Below are 20274 nucleotides of genomic sequence, written 5' to 3'. Positions count from 1 at the left end.
AGTTCAGCTTTTTTGTTGGTCCTGAATCCTCTCTCTACTTAACACCTCAAATTTCTAAAAAAACAAAAAAAACCCTGCCTAATTTTAGTTTACTTTGTCCCTGCCTTTCCTCAGTTATGTAGAAAAATTTAAAGCTACAGCAGAATCAGCTCATATTTTCTATGGCAACACAGGGAATCATAAAGTGTGGTCCTTCTCAGCAGGGCTAGTCGTGCTTGCTTCCACTGTCCTAACATCTTACCCTCAAGATCACAGTTAGGTTTAACCATTTCAGCTTCTAAGAAAACAGTGGAAAAGGTGTCTGAGAGGGCTTTTGGGATTGTGGTGGTCTTTATTTCCCATTTTTTTTTTTTATTAATTACACAAAAGTAAAATTAAATAATTTAGCTGAGGTACTGCTTTTGAGGAGCAGATTATTATAGATTTAATAATAGTTTAAATTTACTGCTTATTTACTGCATTTTGCCTTCTTTCTAAAATAAGAAATGAGGTCATCCAGAAATTTTAAGAATTTAAAGATATAAAAATTTTAAGAAACTAAGTAATCACCTGGAGTTGGAGCTCTTTTGTTGGCTTTTTATCCTTGCCAGTAAGTAGCTGCATGTAACAAGCCACAGTTGTTATTTATGGGAATGCAGTTTCAAAACATCCTGATTGTATTCACTCCTGTATGTTTCTTTCTTTGTCAGAGACAGCCAGTTGAGATCAAGTTATATCCTATTACAGAGGTTAGAATATGTCATAAACATACCTTTCCTGATCGTTTCAGGGAAAAGACTTCTCATTCTTTTATACTTCCCATGATAGGTCCTCGAGGCAATGAACTGTACACATCAATGGTGCCTCAGACTTGCCAGACTACCGATTAATGGAGGATAGTTTTGTCATTGATAATCAGACAACTTACTTTGAAATGTTTTGGTTTGGTTTTGCAGTAGATACATTTTATTTTACTTTAGGCTAATATTAAGATGTTCTTATTACCCCAGAACATAAAAATAAATTGAAGACAGCTGGCTCAAAAATGGTATCTTCATCTATAATATTAGTGAATTGGACTAGATGGTTTTCTGAGGTCCTTTCCATCTATGAAAGTTAGTGATTCAGTGATTCCTAATTTTAACAGATTTGAAACACTTCAAACCAAATTGGATTTTCACCTTATATTGTTCTTTAGTCATTTTTCAGTTGTGTGCAACTCTGCGTGACCCCTTTTGGGGGATTTTCTTGCTCATTTTATAGATGAGGAAACTGAAGCAGACAGGGTTAAGTGATTTGCCCAGGATCATAGTTAAGTGTCTGAGGCTGGATTTGAACTGAGATCTTCCTGACTTCAGGCCTACCTCTTTATCCTCTGGACCACCTAGCTGCTCAATTTAATTAAGAATATTCAAAATCAGAATCACTCATTTGTGAGATGAAAAGGATTTCCTGGATAGTTACTCATTTCTCTAAATATCTGAGGTAGTGAAATCACACCCTGAGGCTAGAGTTTGTAGATTTAAGAGTATGTAGAACCCTTAGGCAATTGTTTATTTTTGTAGAATCCTAGTTGTATTACTATGCATATTCTTTCAGGGAGCTGGCTTTTCATTACCAAGGACTTCTTATAAGCATTCAATTGATAATAGATGACTCCTTTTGAAAAATAAAAATATTTCAATTTTTTTCAAATTCCTTTTTTCAAGAATATTCCAATTCCAACCCTCAAAGAATTTGCAAAAGCTTTGGAAGACAACACCCATGTGACATGCTTCAGTCTTGCAGCCACCCGAAGCAATGACCCTGTTGCTGTTGTACGTAAGCTTCTGTTGGTAATATATAAAGCCAGGTGTGAGGGGGTGGAAGGGGGAGGCCATTCGAAACTGCAGCCTTTTAATCACATTTACTGTCTTCTTCTCTGATTGTTTAGCTCTTTGATAGATTCTTTCTTAATCATTAATTATGTCTTTGTTGTATATGCCTTGTCTTCCCAGCTGGATTGTAATGTTCCCTTTTGTACTCCTCAGCACTTAGTGCAGGGCCAGCCAGAGCAGATGCTCAGATAATGCTTATTTATTACTTGTATTCTGTATTCTGTCAAAATGCAGATTGTATAATCATGCGTTTTAGGCAGCTAGGTGACACAGTGGATAAGCACACTGGGCATGGTGTCAGGAAGACCTGAGTTATCTTTGGTCTCAGACACTTCCTAGCTATACAACCTGGGCAAGTCACTTAACCGCTGTCTGCCTCGGTTTCCTCATTTATAAAGGATAATAACACCACCTACCTCCCAGGGTAGTTGTGAGGATCAGATGAGATATTTGTAAAGTGCTTTGTACAGTGCCTGACACATAGTAAGCTATTTAAATGTTAGCTATTATTTTAGAATTATAGAACCTTAGAATGCCAAAGGGCCTCATCTCATCCAGCTTCTCCACATTATAGATGAGGTCAGTAAAGCTCCAAGAGGTTTGGTGAATTGTCTGAGGTAGTGGCAGAGCCAAGACCAGAGCCCAGGTCTTCTGATTCCCAGTCTGTTTCTCTTTCCTCTGTAGCTCATTGCTTTCTCTTCAACTATACGTGCTTAGTCTTATACCTCACATCCTTAGATTGAGCCCTGCTTCTTCCTCCTACCTCAGCTTGGTCTTGCTCTCTGATCCTTCTGACAAAAATGTTAGTCCTGTTCTCTAATCGGAGCATGAGATCGTCTGACCCTCATTCTGTTATTTCCAAGGACAATCTCTCCCCTCCCCTCATTTCAGTCAGTCAGCAAATACTTATTAAGGGCAGTGACCTTTGGACTGGAAAGAATTGAATAAAAAAATGGCTCATAGGAAGTTGAACCCTGAGATTAGGATGATTAAGAAAGCACATAGCTATTTTGATAAGTTTAGGTCACTAGATTTAGAATCTCACAGTACTGAAAGTACATACTGACATGATTTCTGGAGAATGGTCAAGGTGCCAGGGGACTGGAGAAGGGGGCTGTCTTAAATTGCCAAAAAAGAAAAAAGAAAGAGAGAGAGAGAGAAAGCAAGAGAATGGGGGTCAGTTGACAAAATTCTAGAACATTTTTCAAGGGATAGTGAATATCTAGAGAAGGAAATGATGATCACAAAGAGCCAACATAGCTTAATTAATAAAAAGTTATGCCAGATTAACCTTATTTCCTTTTTTAACAGAATTAATAGACTGGTAGATTAGGAAGTGCTATAGATTTAGTTTATCTTGATTGTAACAAAACATTTGACACAACCTTTCATGCTTCTTTTTGAGAAGATGGAGCAATGTAGCCTAGGCAGTAGCATAATTTATGGGAAGTCAAAACTCTCAAATTACTGGATCCCCAAAATAATCATTGATGAAGGTTGGCACTTTGGCAGAAGAACTCTAGAGGAATGCCTAGGGATGCTTGGTAGGGAATGCTCTTTAACATTTTGATCAGTGACTTAGATAAAGTCATAGATATGATTATCAAATTTGCAAGTGATGTACAGCTGAGAAGAATAGATAATATACTAGCTGACAAAGTCAGGATTTCAGCAAGCTAGAATGTTGGGCCAAATATAGTAGAATAAAACTTACAGGGATAAATGTAAAATCTTAAACACTTGGGTTTTAAAAAATATCTTCACAAGTACAAAATGGAGAGGAGCATAGTTAGATAACAGTTCATCTGAAAGATATCTTGGGATTTCAGGGGAGTATAAGCTCAGTATGAGTCAGTAGTGGTGATATAGCAGCCAAAGAAAAACTCTAATGTAATCTTAGGCTGCCTTAAGAGAGAGAAAGTGTGCAGAATGAGAGGGTGAAAGTTCTGGGTACCATGTTTTAGAAAAGACATTGAGCAGCCAGAGAAGGGTGACCAGGATGATGAAAGGTTGACTTCAAGATCATGCCATCAAGATCATGGAGAAGAGCCTGAAGAAAAAAAGATTCAGTGATGGATATGGTCTTTAAGTTTCTGAAAGGCTGTCAGTGAATGTAAACTGGAGTTAATGGTAGCACCTACCTCCCAGAGTTGATGTGAGGCTCAAATAAGATGCTATTTGTAAAGTGTTTTGTAAACTTTAAAGTTCTAGATGATGATGATGATGATGATGATGATGATGATGATGATGATAATGTTGCAGAAGATGGGAGTTCCCTATACCAATGAAATTACAGTTCCAATCCCAATCCTAAAAATAAAGGCCTCTGGCTTTAGTTAGATATGGTACATTAAATATGTCAATATTTTTTATAAATTGAGGAATTAACAATTTTAAAATACCTGTGAAGATTCCATGACCAATAACTGTTGACTTTCTGAGACTATTATGTGCATATTGATAGAAGAGTAAATTTTGTGTTCTCTGTCCTAGGAGATCAAGGGGATTAAAAGATTTAGATGTCCAAATTTTCCCAGAATGGAGATTGGGGGATTAAATTATACAGGTAGAGTAGAGCTAAGATAATATCATGTAAAAAAAAGATGTCACATAAAGGATTATCAAGTAAAAACAAAGTATTAACAGTATCTTGAACTTCTTAAATCTAGTCTATGAAATCTTAATTTTGATTTTTGTTTTCATTTTTAGGCATTTGCAGACATGCTGAAAGTGAATAAAACATTGAAGAGCTTAAATTTGGAGTCCAATTTTATTACAGGAGCTGGTATTCAAGCACTGATTGATGCCTTAAAAGAAAATGAAACTCTGGCTGAAATCAAGATTGATAACCAGGTTAATTAGATATAGTAATAATACATTATAATTATAGCACAAAGCAATTCCTGCAGTGCTTTGGAGGTCAAGAAAAGGAAGGGTCAGAGTCTGTAGGATCCATGGGAAGGGCTCTCTGGGTGGGTAGTGGGCTGGAGAGTTATGCTTATTAAAATTTTCATTAAGCCTTTGCGTAAGTGGGAAGTTGTCAAGGGCATACATGTATTATTAATCTTAGCTAAATAGTCTAATGCAGGACTTTAAAAAACAGTTGAATTGCTTTTGCTTCTTATGGCAGATTTCTGCTTTTTCATGAGCAATGATCAAGGGTTTTCCAGTCACCGTAGGATGCTATTCAGGTAGCAGCTCGGTTTTTCAGTTTAGCAGTGTTCCACTGTAAAGTAAGACTGTTACTGCTTTTCCTTCAGGCTGGACCTGTCTATCTCCTAATACATTCAAGTACCCTCATTCATTCAAGTCAGAGGGGAAAACATGGGAATCTATATGAGGGCATGCCAGCCAGTCCATTATGAAATTTTGTGATTTGATAGTTTCCATTTCTCCTGAATAAATACAGGATAACATTCTATATATTCCTTTCTTCCCCATGCCCCCAAGATAAGCACTGATTATAGAAATAACATGGAACCAAAAGCCTGTGGAATGGCCCTAGAAAAGAGTGTAAGCATTTGACTCAAGCACTGATAATCAAAAAAAAAATTGAATTTCTAATTAGAAAAATTGTGAGCAGGATGTCATCCAAAAACTTCAATTTAACAAGTGTGTTTTATGATCAAAGTTTGGAAAAGAGGCCATGGAAAGGAATGAACTATCGTTTCCAGCTTCAGTACTACCTATGAAAAGATACTCGGTAATTACCATGCCAGAACTTGACTGGCCCTTGGAGAAGCTGACCTATTGACTTTTGAATGACCTGAATGGAAATGACCCTTAAAGATTATCTCAGGACCTTAGTTTAGATTTCATATTTGTCAGTTGTCCAGGCACATCCTTATTGGAGAATATGGCGCCCTTTTCAGAAGGGATTGATGGCTGTTTTCACTCAACTGTAAAGCTGGATTGCACATGGAGGGGATTTGTATTCATTTGGAAATCTGGAGGTAGGGTCCCTCAAGAGCTTATATGTAGATTGTCAGATTTCACTAGTGTTACCAAGCCAGGAGCCCTAGTGATGATTGTGATGTATAACTGACCCTCTCTAGAGCCTCGGGTTCAAGTAATAAGCAGCTGCTTCAGTAATTTGTTTAGCTAACTTTTGCAGTTTAGTTACCAAGTCCATTAGAACCTTGTCTCTCTGGTCCCTATCGTCTGGTTTCCTTAGTAATTGGGATAATTTTTGGCTAGGGCAAAAACTAGAAGAAAAGATAAAAGAGGCCCAGTATCAACCCTATTCTGCTTTCCTGTATTACTATTGGGCTCTAGCCACTCCCTTCCCATATGGGCATTGCAGCTCACCGTTTGAAATCCTAGGGCTAGGAGGTGGGACCACCCAGGTCAGAGAGCAGTGAGAGATTGTTCTAAATAAGCACATGGGAGAAGGGCCTCTGGTTTTCTATATTTCCTGACCATGGTCAGTGCCATGCAGCCCACAATCTAGTTTGAATATCACTATTAATAATTCAGGTATTAATATCTGTCAGCTAGCACTTAAAACAATTTTGTTCTCTGTCAGTTTTAGATAACTAAAAAAACCCAAGGGGCAAGAAGAAAGCAAAGAAGGCCTCTGAGATGCCAAAGTTGATGGCGTAGTGCTAGTTCATTAAAACATATGCCCTTTATTCAGGAAAACCCCACAGTTGTGTATTTACTGTTTACTCTGGTTGCGATAACATATAGGGGCAGCTAGGTGGCGCAGTGGACAGAGCACTGGCCCTAGAGTCAGGAGGACCTGAGTTCAAATCCGGCCTCAGACCAAACACTTGACATTTACTAGCTGTGTGACCCTGGGCAAATCACTTAACCCCAATTGTCTAAAAATAAAATAAATTAATAGCTTATATGTTACAAAAAGTAATAAAGGTGGTGGGGGAAAGGGAACCTCTTAGAGACAGACATGGTTACTGCTGACTTCCTAAAGAACGAGGAAGGAAAGAAAAAATAACATAAAAAGGACAAAACGTTAAAAAGCATGGCTGTCTGAGGCTATTTCTTCAGTGGAAAAATTGTTCAGCCCATTCCGTAGCCCATCACCGTTACAGCACAGTGTAATAATTGATGTTCAGACCCTGAATAATCAAGAAAAGGCTAAATTATGTCCAGCATACCATAAAATAAGAAAGTATAGTTAAAAATGATCTCCATCCAAAACAGGTGAAGTAAAAAGTTTTAGCACTTTGAAGAAAACTTTACCATGTAGGGATAACACATTTTTCCAATGATAAATGAGTTGTTAGCTGTATATGATTTTTGAAAGCTTACTACTATTCTTAAAAAATGCCTTTGCAAACTCATAATTTGATCTCCATCCTTTCTTCAGAGATAACAAATTCAGAGTGGTCACCTTTTGTACTACCTAGAAAAGTCATGACTTCACAGGAAAGAGAAAGAAAGATCTGTACCTCAAAAACACAACACAGATTCAGAATTTAAACTACAGCTTTTCACATCTTCTTTTAGAGAACTAAACTTTTGAATCTTGTTCATTTTTCTTATGTATTTTGGCATAAATTTGAAGCGAAAACAGTACACGTTCATATGCTCCTGACTATTTGTATTAGGCCTGGCTTTCTGTGGGAAGTAATTTATTCAAGTTTGTTAATAATATTCTGTTTGTAATTACATTCTAGAGGCAGCAGTTGGGGACAGCTGTTGAACTGGAAATGGCCAGGATGCTTGAGGAAAACACAAAGATTCTTAAATTTGGATATCAGTTTACACAACAGGGACCACGAACCAGGGCAGCCAATGCTATAACAAAAAATAATGACTTGGGTAAGACGTGTTCTAGAAAAAAGGCTATGGTGTCCAGTAATGGTGCTTGTACTTGGAGTTTTTTAATGCATTGATGATGGTGGATATTTTAGAAAAGAAATAATCTTCCTTAAAGGAAGAGTAGTCTTTCTCAAAGGGAGTGAAATTCTTTAAAGTTGTATTTAATTATCATTCTCAATTTGTTGGGACCTAGAACAGGAAAATAAAAATTAATTCCTGTAAGTTAGGACACTGTCAGAAGTGGATCAAAAATAAATGACCCTAGTCAGGAGTACCTGAGTTCAAATCCGGCCTCAGACCAAACACTTGACACTTACTAGCTGTGTGACCCTGGGCAAGTCACTTAACCCCAATTGCCTAAAAAAAAAATGACCCTGTCTTGACAATAGTCTTGCAAGCTTCAAGCAGAGGAGTTTGCCATCTTAATGTTTTAAAAAAAGAGAGAGAGAGAAAGACTGAAGCAACTTCCATGTTTAGTTTATTAACTAAACATTCCAGTAATTGTCTTAGTACTATTTTACTAGCTACACTCTTGCCTCCTCCTGGTACTCTTTGCTTTCTAGATCATCCTAAGTAGGATGCAAAACAGTTGCCCCTATTACATTTTAATGGTTAGTTACATATTTATGTTATGCCTATAATCTAAGAAACCCCATGTGTAAATTTATGGTATTAAGTTCTACATGCCCTCTTATGCCCAAATTAAATTAGTAAAGCTAATGAAGAATACTCAGATATTCCCATCATTCTACAATAACTGAAATTAAATTCATGTTTTGGGAAAATTAGCATTAAGGATCTGGTTTAAAACTCTCCTTTTCTCCCCGAACACATTAGACCCACCTTGTTATGGTCTTTTTTCTCCACCCCCACTCCTCACCCCAGACAAAAAAGCAAACACCCCCCCCCACATCATAATCTCTGAGTTCTAGGAATTTCCTTATTTATGCTTTAGACACAGTCACTGGACCTTTCAACTACAAGTGGGTATTTGACATTCCATTCTTTGTTCTATAATGTGAGCAGAGAATATCAAAATATGAGCTTAGTTATAAACATAAATCCCTGCAATTTAATCCTAAAGTAACCCCTGTTCATCCTAATCCCTCCCTTTCACACACATTCTTGTTGTTTCTCCCTCTCTTCTCTTCCCCTTCTCCATCTTAACTTTCCCCAAATTCTTGGCTGCAAATTTATAGTACAGAGATCTCAGCAAGTTAACCATCTGAGCTGAAAAATAAAAAATTATGGTAGCAGGTTGGAAGAACCAATCAGTGGAAGGCCTTGAAGAGAGATCATAGAATCCTAGTGTTAGCGATGTTAGGAGCCTTTGGTGAGGTGAGGAAACCGTAGCCTAGGGAGATGAAGTGATTTGTTTCTGGTCACTCTGGTAGTACATATGAGAGCCAGAATTTGAACCAAGAACACTTGACCCCAAATTCAGCTCCCTTTGCCATGCTGCATGAATAGGATCTTTTTTTCAAGGCAGTTGAGAGTCATTTTGAACTAGAGAAAAGATATCTATCATCAAAATGATGCTTATGCATTAAGATAATTCAAAGGAAAGGTGGAGCTGGCTGGGAGAGAATTAAAGTAGATGATTAGAACTTAGATCAGGGTAATCATTGGCAAAAGAAATAAGAAGGAGTAGGTCCAAGCAATATAGTAAAGGAAAACCTTGTAGAATTTGGTGATGGATTGGAGATTGCCAGGAAAGGAGCAGGAGAAGGCCAACTCCATAACAAGGTGGAAGAAGGATTATAATTAGTTTCTTCTGCCTGCTTTTATCTTTTCCTCAGAATCAGCAGAGTTTTGCCATCAGTTCTTAGTTCTAGTTCCCACTCTCATTTTTGCCTTAAGATCACAAAGTGGGAAGGGGCTTTGTAATCTAAACAAAATCCTAAGAGTTAAAAATAGTCACAAGTTACACAGCTTAGAATTGATCTGGTACACAAAACCTTTTAGAAACTTTAATTTTTAATTGTCCAATTTCTTTTTTACTTTAGCTTCAAATCTGGAAAATGGGGGAATGTCTTTTTCAGTTACCTGATTTTGATATGTTTTTTTTTTCCTCCCAGTTTCTTAGTCTGAAGTATTCAGAAATATTCCTGCGTAATTTTTTTCCATGTCTCCAGCCAAGAAGTTTCAGGGCTTCAGCGGAAAAAAAGGTTATGGAGTTCACCCAAATGGCCACTGAGTTTCATGTCTGTCTTTATACTCACTTTTTGATCTGCTGTCTTTGTCATTGGTTTCTCACATATTTTGCTTTACTGCATTTTATTTCTGTCTCTCACCTTTGCCTGTTTACATGAATCTTGGCCATATGTTTTAAAAGTTGGTTAGACTACAATGGTACTTCCATTGCACTTGAACCAGTTCCACAGTCTTATTTCTTAAAAGTACAGAAGTTGAACTCTAAAATGAGATAATTAACCTGTAGTTTGCTTTTTAGACATTTCTGTACTTTCTAAGATCATGTGTTAATGAAGTTATTTTTTATTTTGAACATTCTAAAATTTTTTTATTTTTCCATTAAAGCCCAATTATTACATAATCTGTCTTTTAGTATTCATTAAGATTAGGAAATTAGAATCAGGAGCAGAAATTAATCCATTTTCATTAAGCAAAATATGAGATATACATCATCCTACAATAGTATTTATTGATTGCTTGCTGAATACAAGGAACTTTATTAGGTCTTCTAATTTTTATTTTCCTTGTTGGTAGTCTCATAATGCCTTTGGAAGTATTAGAATCACCTGAGCTCATCCTTGAGCCCTGAGCCCAATACTAGGGAAGAAGAAGGTGTTACTTCATGTGACATTAAGTAGGAAACACAGAATCTTTGTCCTGATCATGAGATCAGCTACATATATTAGCTTTCTTTAATTTCTGGAAAAACCATTTGAAGAAAAGCAAACAAGGCATAAGACAGCCATTTACTCTGCTTGCTTTCATTATTTGAGCAAAATAAATCATCCCTTGACTCTGATCTGTAAATAGTCTGTGCTTCTATTTGGAGAGAAGAATGAAAGATTAAAGACAAGGGACTAACAGGCTGGTTTAACATAAGAATTTACTAATTTAAGAATGAAAAGATAATCCTTAAAATACAAAGCAGCTCATTAAGTGAATCTTAAAACTAAATGTTACCAACCATTTCTTTGTCTGTTATAGCAATATATAAAATTTTGCCTTAAGCCAGAAGTTTTGACCAATGAGCCCTCCCTTCCGAGAGAGACAGACAGACTGACTGACAGCTTCTGGTTTCCTGAAGACCTCAGCCTGTTCTCAGTCATTTATGCATTGTCACACTGGAGAGTCTTGACACTCTTGGGAGAGAAGAGAATAGAATGATAGCTAGGACCTTCATGATCATCTAATACAAACCCTTATTTTACAGATGAATAAAGTCCCAGAGAAGTTAAACTGTTAGTTACATTTCTGTCTTTGTATCCATCCCTAGTGTCTAGCAGAGTGCCTGGTATATGATGGGCACTTCATAAGTGCTTATGATTTTTTTCAACCAAGATCATTTAGCTAGTTTAGTGGTATAACCCAGCCCAAGTTAGTCAGACCCTTCTGCTTTCAGCAACTGAGCTGGTTTGTAAAGTCCAGCTGGCAAGACAAAGATTATGGCAGCCAAAAGCGACCTTGAAATCTCAAAGTCAATAAACTGGGAAGAGGTCTTAAATCATTTTAGCTATTTTATATGAAAGACACAGAGGGAGGAAAATAGGGAAAGCAATGAAAAGTTGTATCTATAAAGATAAAATGTGCATCTTTAGTCTGTTACTGCCCTAGATTAAGTAAATTCATTGTACTTTGTAATCAAAAGAGCATGTGACTACTCCTTAATTTCACCTGCCTGAGTGTCATCTTTACTTGATTGTTTTAAGGTAGTTACTTATTCACTAACAAGCAAGTTTTGAAAAATGGTTATGAATCCTTTAAGGAGTATATTGCATGTTTAACAAGTTATATGTTAAGGATTCAAATCTTTGACAGTGAAAACAAGGTAGGAAACACAGACTCTTCTACAAAATTACACATATTAACCTAAGAAATATTGACTGATTTTAGTTTTAGATTTCTAAAGTTTCTTTGGTGAATATATAGACGTTTAAGCAAAGGGTCTATAAAATATTGTAGTAACATTGTTTGAATACTCTTCCCGGGTCAATATGTAAATTAGAAAGGTAGGTAATGCAAAAACTTAAATTTTAGTGAAAATTTAGAATTGAAAATATTAAAAACTAAATTGTAGCATAACACTAATACTTGACAGTAGCTTGTTTATTTTCCTAAAGGTTAGCATTATGAAAACTATTAATTTCTGAGATATATTCTTAAATTATTCTTACAGTTCGCAAGAGACGAGTTGAAGGAGACCACCAATAAATTTGCCAAGTTTGGAAGACTTCAAAAGGTCACCAAGGCCTTCCTGTTGATTTCAGATTTAAAATTTGCCTAGGTAGAAGGGAAAAGACTGGAAACTTCATTCCTTTTTATATATATATATATATTGTATAGATCCTTTTTTCACCTGTGAGATGTTAGCCGCATCAAATAATGTAAAATCAGTAGTAGATGATCTTTTTTATGTTTTGGAGCATTTTTTTCTGCTTTCTGCTCAATCAGTTTTAGTTTAGTTTAAAAGTACTTGCTTGTAAGGAATCATTGGGTAAAGAGGAATCCACTTGATTCCCAACTGATTCCCTTTGAAACCCAAAGGAGAAAGTTGTGAAAGTCGTTAAGTGGAATAGTTAATTATTTTTAGAATAATTTTTTTATTGAAAAGGGACACTGCAGACATTTGCAGTTATTACAGTTGCCGTGACTTTTTTTAGACACTTGGCACTTAGGCTTTCATGTGATTAATCTTAAAATGTCTCCATTTTTAGAATGTGTGCCTGCAATAAACTGGTTTTCTCTTACAAGAGAGAATGTCAGAATTTAGAAACACATTACTTAAAATATAGCCTTTTAAAAGCAAAATCTTCTAGGTAAAAAAAAATATGTTTTTGATACATTCCAGAGTACTAAGCTCTCTGATCTGAAATGTCTAGAATAGTACACATTCAAATGTATTTCAAATATGGTTGTCAGCCTTTTCATGTTACATAACTATTCAAAAATACAGGCAAATTCAAGTTAATGGTAGTTTTTCTTCCAGATAGAGTGTGGTAGACATACTTTCTGTAAAGACACTTCCCTCATTGAATGAATTCTAGGAACATCTATATAGGAAAGCATTTTATAGATGCCTCTATAAAAACATATGCAACTTACTGACTTATTTTTGGTTATTTAGGATAACAGAGGAATTCCTTATTATTGAATACCTCCAAATTATAGATAATAGGACCTATTAATGTTTCCATGTAATCTAATGGCCAGATGTTAGTAAATTTGAAATAGGCATTTTTGCAAATTATTTTAGATATAATACAGTGCAGTAGGAAATGTCAAGCTAGCCATATATAACTGTGCAAACAGTATTTGCTCAACACTGTAACTTTACCAGTCAGTAAGAAAAATTGCTGTTCTTTTTGGTAATTGTCTAGTTTTTCTATTTATTTTTCTTCCTGTTTTGTATTCATGCTGTGCAAAAATAACTCCACACATGAAAAAAAGTTTTCCAGTTGCTATAAAAGTGCCCCAGGGAAGGGAAGAAGCCACTTACTTAGATGATCTGATTGATTAGAGACCCAAGAATCAAGACCCACACAAGAGAATTTGCTTTTGATTCACTCATCTCTGGGATGCCCTTGAAGCAATGAAGTGGCCAAATATATAAACAAATGAAAGAAGTTTAGGAAGTAAGGAGTCTAGTCAACCTCTACTGCATAATTGAGGGTTATAATATTTTTAGGGGGAATTTCTAGAGGAGGAAATTGAGTTTTTAGTGTTTTGTCTTTTAAACTTTGTTGTTGCATTATGTCATCTGCTCCTTGTATTTGCTCTGGACTATCTAATAAGCCAGGAATAATCCTTTTAACTTATGGATTAAGGCTTCTCTCATCATGATTGTGATGTTTACCTTTGTCCAGGGTTTTACAGAGTCTAGAATGGTGGATAATAGTCAGCCTGGCTATTAGTTATTTATGATTATAGGCCTTTTAATTACTTTTTAGATTAACCAGGCTACTCTTTGAATCAGTAGTCAATTTTTGAATTGCACTATGTATTTAAAATACTGCACAATTCCAACAAGATTGAAGTTGGGCTAGGAGTAGAAGAATTCTGCACTGAAAGGTATTGATGAGTTATACCTAATGCCATTTTAGCAAGCCTTCCTCGCTTATGTTCTCATATATATATATATATATATATATATATATATATATATACACACACACATACACATATATATATATATATATGTGTGTATACATACACACACACACACATATATATATATACACACACACACACATATATATGTATGTAGGTATATACTAAAAATCACTAAAGTTATTTTTGAATGTGTAGGTTCTCCCTTCACACCCCCACTTTCATTAAGGTTTAAAAATTTTATAGGTAGATAGTATACATTGATCCTACCTGGATTTTTGTATCATACTTACAGAAATGTCTTTTTCACATGTTCTGTTTATTTAGAGTATTACTGTGTTGAGTCATTCCAGTTAGTATCATTCCAGTGCCATATTGTAATTCAATACTTAATTTGGGGGGGGGGTGGAGAAACTATTTCTCTTGAATTCTCTTCAAAGATAAAGGTGTATCTGTTTGAATGTAGACTATCTTCCATAAAAGAATAAGTGACTGTTTTAAGGGAGGAAACTGATGCTTGCTTTCTAAAAATCAGCACCCCATTAGCAGACTTTGAATACATTTCAGCGATTCCCTCATGCTCTAAAATTTATATTGGCTTAATTGACCAGATACTTCATTGCTTACACCAAAGATTTTATTTTCTAACAATGTAAGTTTAAAGTCCAACCACAAACTTCAGTGTGGTCGTCTTTTTTGGTTTTGGGTTAAAGTTTTTTAGCGCTTTTATTAAAGCTTTAAAAAAAAATTAACAGATAACTTTTTTCAACCGAAGATAACTTTTCCAATATGTTTGCATGTGATTAATTATATGAATTATAAAATCCACCAGTAATGGCCAATATGAGTTTTTAAATGGGTTTTGGTGCTATATAGATGTGTCCCAAGTTTGACTTAGTTATTGTATAAAGTTAACTAAGTAAAACTTCATGTTTATTGAGTGCCTGTCATTTAAAAGACCAAAAAACAAGAATTTTTGACAAAAGTCATCTTTCTGTCATCAAAAAATTTGCATATTCTTATAATATAATTCAGACTGAAAAAGTATACTTTGTATTATGTAATAGGTGCATTTCTGGAAAAGTTGCATGTAAATGTATATTTTTATAAATCAAATTATATTTTCCCATTGGCTTACTACTTGAATTTTGGTCATGTGTTCCTACACATGGTGGGGAGGGGGGACTCTACACATTTGAAAAAGGACACTTAAACAGGAAAAAAGATACTGTGATAATAATGCCATAATCTTATATAAATTTTACTCCTGCTGTTTTATTGTAAAAACTGCAGGGTGAAACAACCCCAAAACACTCCAGAGAACCTTTCATTTTGAGCTTTGGCTGTTTTGAGGTCTACCTTACCTTTTAAGGTAAAAATAGCTGTCTTCAAAACTGTTACAAGTGGTATCTTTTCCTTTTGGGTTTATAGCCACCCCTATTCTTGTAGATTTCAGTACTACCAGGACCTTGCCCTGAAACTTAGAAAGGTGTGTTTTCTGATGCTTTCTAGTGCCTCTTTTTTAAGTATTCCATCAGTTAACTCCTAACACAGGGCTAGCCACAGAAAGAGAGAACAGTGAAATGTCAGAATCAACTCTTGTTACTTCTCCAGAGTTTATTTTGAGTGCTAAAGTTTAAAAATTCTCCCTTTGTCTCGTCCAGTACCTGTCAAGCTTACTCAATTTGTTCCTTCTGATTTGTCAAAATAATCAGAGCTCTATCATTAAGAGACTCCTAATGAGAAAGTTAAAGGAACCTCATATGAATTCTTCTACATATATATATATATATATATATATATATTTTAAACCCTCTTTGTACTGTGAATAATCACATTGCCTCAGATTTTGTATGCTGGAGATTTCATGTTTGAACCCAAAACTTTCTGTATGGGACCAGCTAGATGATGCAGTGGATAGAGTGTGGGCCCTGGAGTCAGGAGGACTGAAGTTCAAATCCAGTCTCAGCCCAGCCACTTGACTAGCTGTGTGACCTTGGCAAGTCATTTAACCCCATTGCCTAGCCAAAAAAACAAACATTCCTATGCTAGGAATGATTTTCTGCATCTGTTAAGATAAATATTAAAAAACCGTTCTAATTCTATGAAAATTAGAAAACTTGAGGATTTATAATAAAAGTTTCTGTAAAATCTTATTCATTTGGATTTCACTTGATGGGGATTTGTAGTAATTCAGGTGACATAGCTTAGTACTCAGTAAAGGAAAGTTTTGATAGACAATCTAAAGAGGATGGAAAGGAGAGTTAACCTTACGACACTAATAATATTCAAGAATAATGACAAATTACTTTTACTATATTCCCTAATATTGCACTTCTTCCAACATTTGATCATCCTATATTATTAGCCTAGTTACTGAATGTTTGAAAATGGCAAAAAAAAAAATCTCATTTCTTTAAAAACCATTTTGTAATTCACATGATCTCCCATTTTTAATCCTAATAGGATTTTATAAAACCATAAAGTCCCAAAGTGGGGAGGAAACTTCAGTACACACCTTAGCAGAAACTCCTTTATGACTCTCCTAACAAGGGATAATCTCCTTTCTGCTTGAAGACTTCCAGTCATTGGGGAACTATCTCCTGAGGCAACATGCTATACTTTTTGGAGAGCTCTAATTGTTATGACATTTTACCTTATATCAAATCTGCATTTCTACCACTTATGCTCATTATGCCTAGTTCTGCCCTCTGGGACTAATCAAAGGAAATCTAACATCTTTTCTATCATAACAGTTCTCAAGGGACATCAGTCTTGTCTTCTCTGGTATAGTGGAAAAGAGTACTGGATTTAGAGTCAAAGGACCTGGATTCAAATTATGGATCTGCTACTGCCCTTGTAATCTTGGACAAGTTATGTAACAGCCTTCCTTGACCTCAGTTTTCTCATCTGTAAAATGAGTGAGTTGGACTAGATGATCTCCAAGGTCCTTTGCAGCTCTAAATCTGAGCCTTTTCTCCAGTCTAAGCATGCATAACGTGGTTTCTGGTCCCCTCATCTTCCTGATAACCTTGCTCTATCTAGCTGGTCAGTATCCTTAGTGTTCTATATGGGATCTCACCACTATAAAGTGAAGTAAACCACTGCCCACCACCCCACTGCTTAACACTGTACTTCAGTTAATACAGCCTAAAATTGCTTTGGATTTTTTGGCTGCTGTAGTCACATGGTTGACTTATATCAAGACCATGGACCTCAAAGTCTTTTTCAAAGAATTAGCATCTAGTCATAATTCCTTCATCTTATATTTAAAGCAAATTTTTTTAACCCAGGTATGTCATAACATTTTTCTCCATCAATCTTAATTAATCTCACCTATTGTTCTAGCCTGACAAGATCTTTGTGAATCTTTATACATATATACTCTATAACTTTAACCAAGTCATTGATTAAAATCTTAAATTTTCTATACGTCAGTCTGATTAATTCAGGTCTTCCATGCAATGCTTCCTAATTGGCCCAGAATTTCCTTCTCTTAGAAAACTGTCAACCCCTATTAGGACATACCAACAGGACAGTGTATAAAAATTTACATCATAGCTGCTGTTTTTGTAGGTATGGCCAGCCACTTTTATGAGCTTTATAACCCCCTTCAGTTTCTAATAAGAAAAATAATTCTAATTCCTTGACTTTGTTCTGAGATTTAAGACTTAGAACTTGGGATATAAAGTACACCTGGACTTATCACTGATAATATTTTGTTTAAAAAAATGCCCTGTTTATGCTTTTGCAGTCTGCAGTAGACTTTTAGGGAGGACATAATTATATCTTGATTTTTATTTTTTTACTATTTTCTTAAACACTTGGGTTTGTGTCACATTAAATGAAATGTCTACAAAACAAAGAGTCTCAAATCCACAATAAAAATTATTTTACTTCTGGAAAGAAGAATGTGAAAGGGCTTCATTACACTGAAACTTGAGTGTTATAAATCATGAATCTCAGATCAGTTAAATTTGAGGAAACACAAGTACTGCAGGGTATTTGGAACAATTGTATTATTTGTTTTTTAAAGTAATTCAATAAAGTTTATAAAATGTTTCTTTGGGTTCTGGCTTCTTTAAAAAGCAATCTCATATTCTCTTTGCATATTAAGAATTGGTATGACCCTGAGTTATTTCATCCCACTCCACTTTAACAAGCTGTTTGACCATCAAAAGAGCTAGATTTGATTGGCATATGGGAAGAAACAAGGCTTGATTTAATGTTAACTTTTATTTACCTTTTTTTTTCAGTTAAACATTGATTTTCTCTCCTCCCCCTCACCACTGAAAAAAAAGAAAAACAAAACTCTCGTAATACATATGCATAGTCAAGCAAGACAAATTCTCATGTTTGTCATGTCTAAAAATATATATTTCATGCTCCACCCTTGGTCCATCAATCACCCTGGTCAGGAGATGGACTTCTGGAATTGTAGTTGATCCCTCAATTGATCAGAGTTCTTAGACTTTACTTCAGCTGAAGCATAGATTTTGTTCTAGTGCTTTATTTTAATTGTGCCAATCTATATTTTCAAGGGTGTGTCTTGTTAGCAACATGTTTTTGGATTCTGCTTTCTAATCCATTTTATGGGTGAATTTATCTGATTCAGTTGTGATCATTGTGTATTTCTCTCCCTCTTTGTTATCATATAGTTTCCTTTGTTTCCCAACCCCTCTTTATATGGAACAGGGTAGAGTGGTGTGTTCTTACATTGGCATCTCTATTTGCTGCAGTCAGCTTCTGCTCCCCTGCCTCTCTTCTGTTTCCCTCCCAGCGCCCAGTCACAGGTTCTTATCGTTTTTTCTTTTAAATCCCTCTTTCAGATTCCCCTTCCTAAAAAGTTTGTTTTGCTAACCTTGAAAGACTTGCATGAGCTGTTGCAAAGTGTACTGTGTACAAAGTAACAACATTGTAAGATGATCAGCAGTAAATGTCAATACAGTGATCCAAGACAACTCTGAAGGACTTATGATGAATGCTGTCCGTTCCCAGAGAAAGAATTGATGGTGTCTGAATGTAGATTGAAGCACTGTTTTTACTTTATTTTTCTTGAGTTTCTTTCCTTGTCTGTTTTCTTTCACAACACGACTACTATGAATGTTTTGAGTGACTACACATCTATGACCTAGATCAAATTTCTTGCCTTCTCACTGCAGCAGTAGGGTGGGGAGGGAGGAAGAATTTGGAACTTAGTAGTTTTAAAAATGAATGTTAAAAATTGTTTTTACATGTAACTGGGGAAAAATAAATACTAAATAAAAGCTTTTAAAAAGTTTGTTTGCTGAAGACTAACCCTCCCTTGATCTCCCCTCCTCTTTCCTTACCTTCCTCTCAAGTGAAATGTATTTCTGTACTCAACAGTGTGTGTATTCTTCTCTCCTTTGACCAGTTCAGAATAGAGGTTTCAAGTACACAGTAAATTTCCCCACCCTTTCTTCCTTGTTTGTACTAGCACACCCCAATTATGTAAAATAATTTTCCCCACCCTTTTTCTGCCCTCCCCCACCCAACATACTCCTTTCCCCCTCCATTTCCATTCTTCTTTTTAAGCTAGCAAATGACTCCTGAACCTTCTGTTTTATTAAGATGCCCTCTATGACTCCTAGATAACAGTGCAGAGGGGAGATATGTATTATTTCCCCATATTAAAATGTAAAGTTTATTCTTGTTTAGTCCCTTATGATTATTCACTCAAATTTACCTTTTTGTGTTTATCTTCACTCCTGTTGAGATCCCAACAGGGGGGTAAAATGAGTAAAACTAGAATCTTGGAATTGGAAAGGATCTTCCAGGCTGGTGAATCAGCCTGCTTCAAGTCTCTTGCCACTCTAATCCATTGTCCATCCAGCCACCAAACTGATTGCCTAAAGTGCAGGTCCAAACATGTCTCACATACTTTTTTTCAAGGCAGTTGGGGTTAAGTGACTTGCTCAGAGTCACACAGCTAGTACACATACTTTCTACTCAAATTCTAGTGGCTCTCTAGTATTCAAAGCCCTTAAAACCTAGTTTCCTCCTACCTCTACAGTCTTCTTACGCACCTTACCCCTGACACACACTCTTTGATCCAATGACAACATTGGCCTCCTGGTTGTTCCGCAAACAAGACACTCCATCTCTCAGCACTGGGCATTTTCTCTGGCTGTCCCCCATGCCTGGAATTCTGTGGATTCGCCTCCATTCTGCTAGCTTCTATGGATTCCTTCAAGTCTCAATTAAAGTCTCATCTTCTGTAAGAAGCCTTTTCTTCTCAATTATTTCCTATTTATCTTACATACTGTATGTTTGTATTTATTTACTTGTTTCTCCCATTATATTATGAGTTCCTTGA

General features: G+C 35.8%; 1 protein-coding gene across 3 annotated transcripts in view; it reads left to right on the top strand.

The window, feature by feature from the left end:
• TMOD3 (tropomodulin 3) overlaps nt 1-17999 on the top strand; it is a 79844-nt gene extending 61845 nt beyond the window's left edge. For all 3 annotated transcript variants that reach the window (XM_020980890.2, XM_020980898.2, XM_020980908.2), the window contains 4 exons: nt 1689-1796; nt 4566-4709; nt 7496-7640; nt 12007-17999. In XM_020980890.2, the coding sequence (XP_020836549.1) occupies nt 1689-1796; nt 4566-4709; nt 7496-7640; nt 12007-12041 (432 nt within the window). In that variant the 3' untranslated portion in view covers nt 12042-17999. The remainder of the gene's footprint in view (nt 1-1688; nt 1797-4565; nt 4710-7495; nt 7641-12006) is intronic.
• The last annotated feature ends 2275 nt before the right edge of the window (nt 18000-20274 follow it).

The sequence above is a fragment of the Phascolarctos cinereus genome, unplaced genomic scaffold (assembly GCF_003287225.1).
Source record: "Phascolarctos cinereus isolate Bilbo 61053 unplaced genomic scaffold, phaCin_HiC Scaffold_3;HRSCAF=262, whole genome shotgun sequence".
NCBI classification, from domain to species: domain Eukaryota; kingdom Metazoa; phylum Chordata; class Mammalia; order Diprotodontia; family Phascolarctidae; genus Phascolarctos; species Phascolarctos cinereus.
This window is presented reverse-complemented; position numbering and strand designations above follow the sequence as displayed.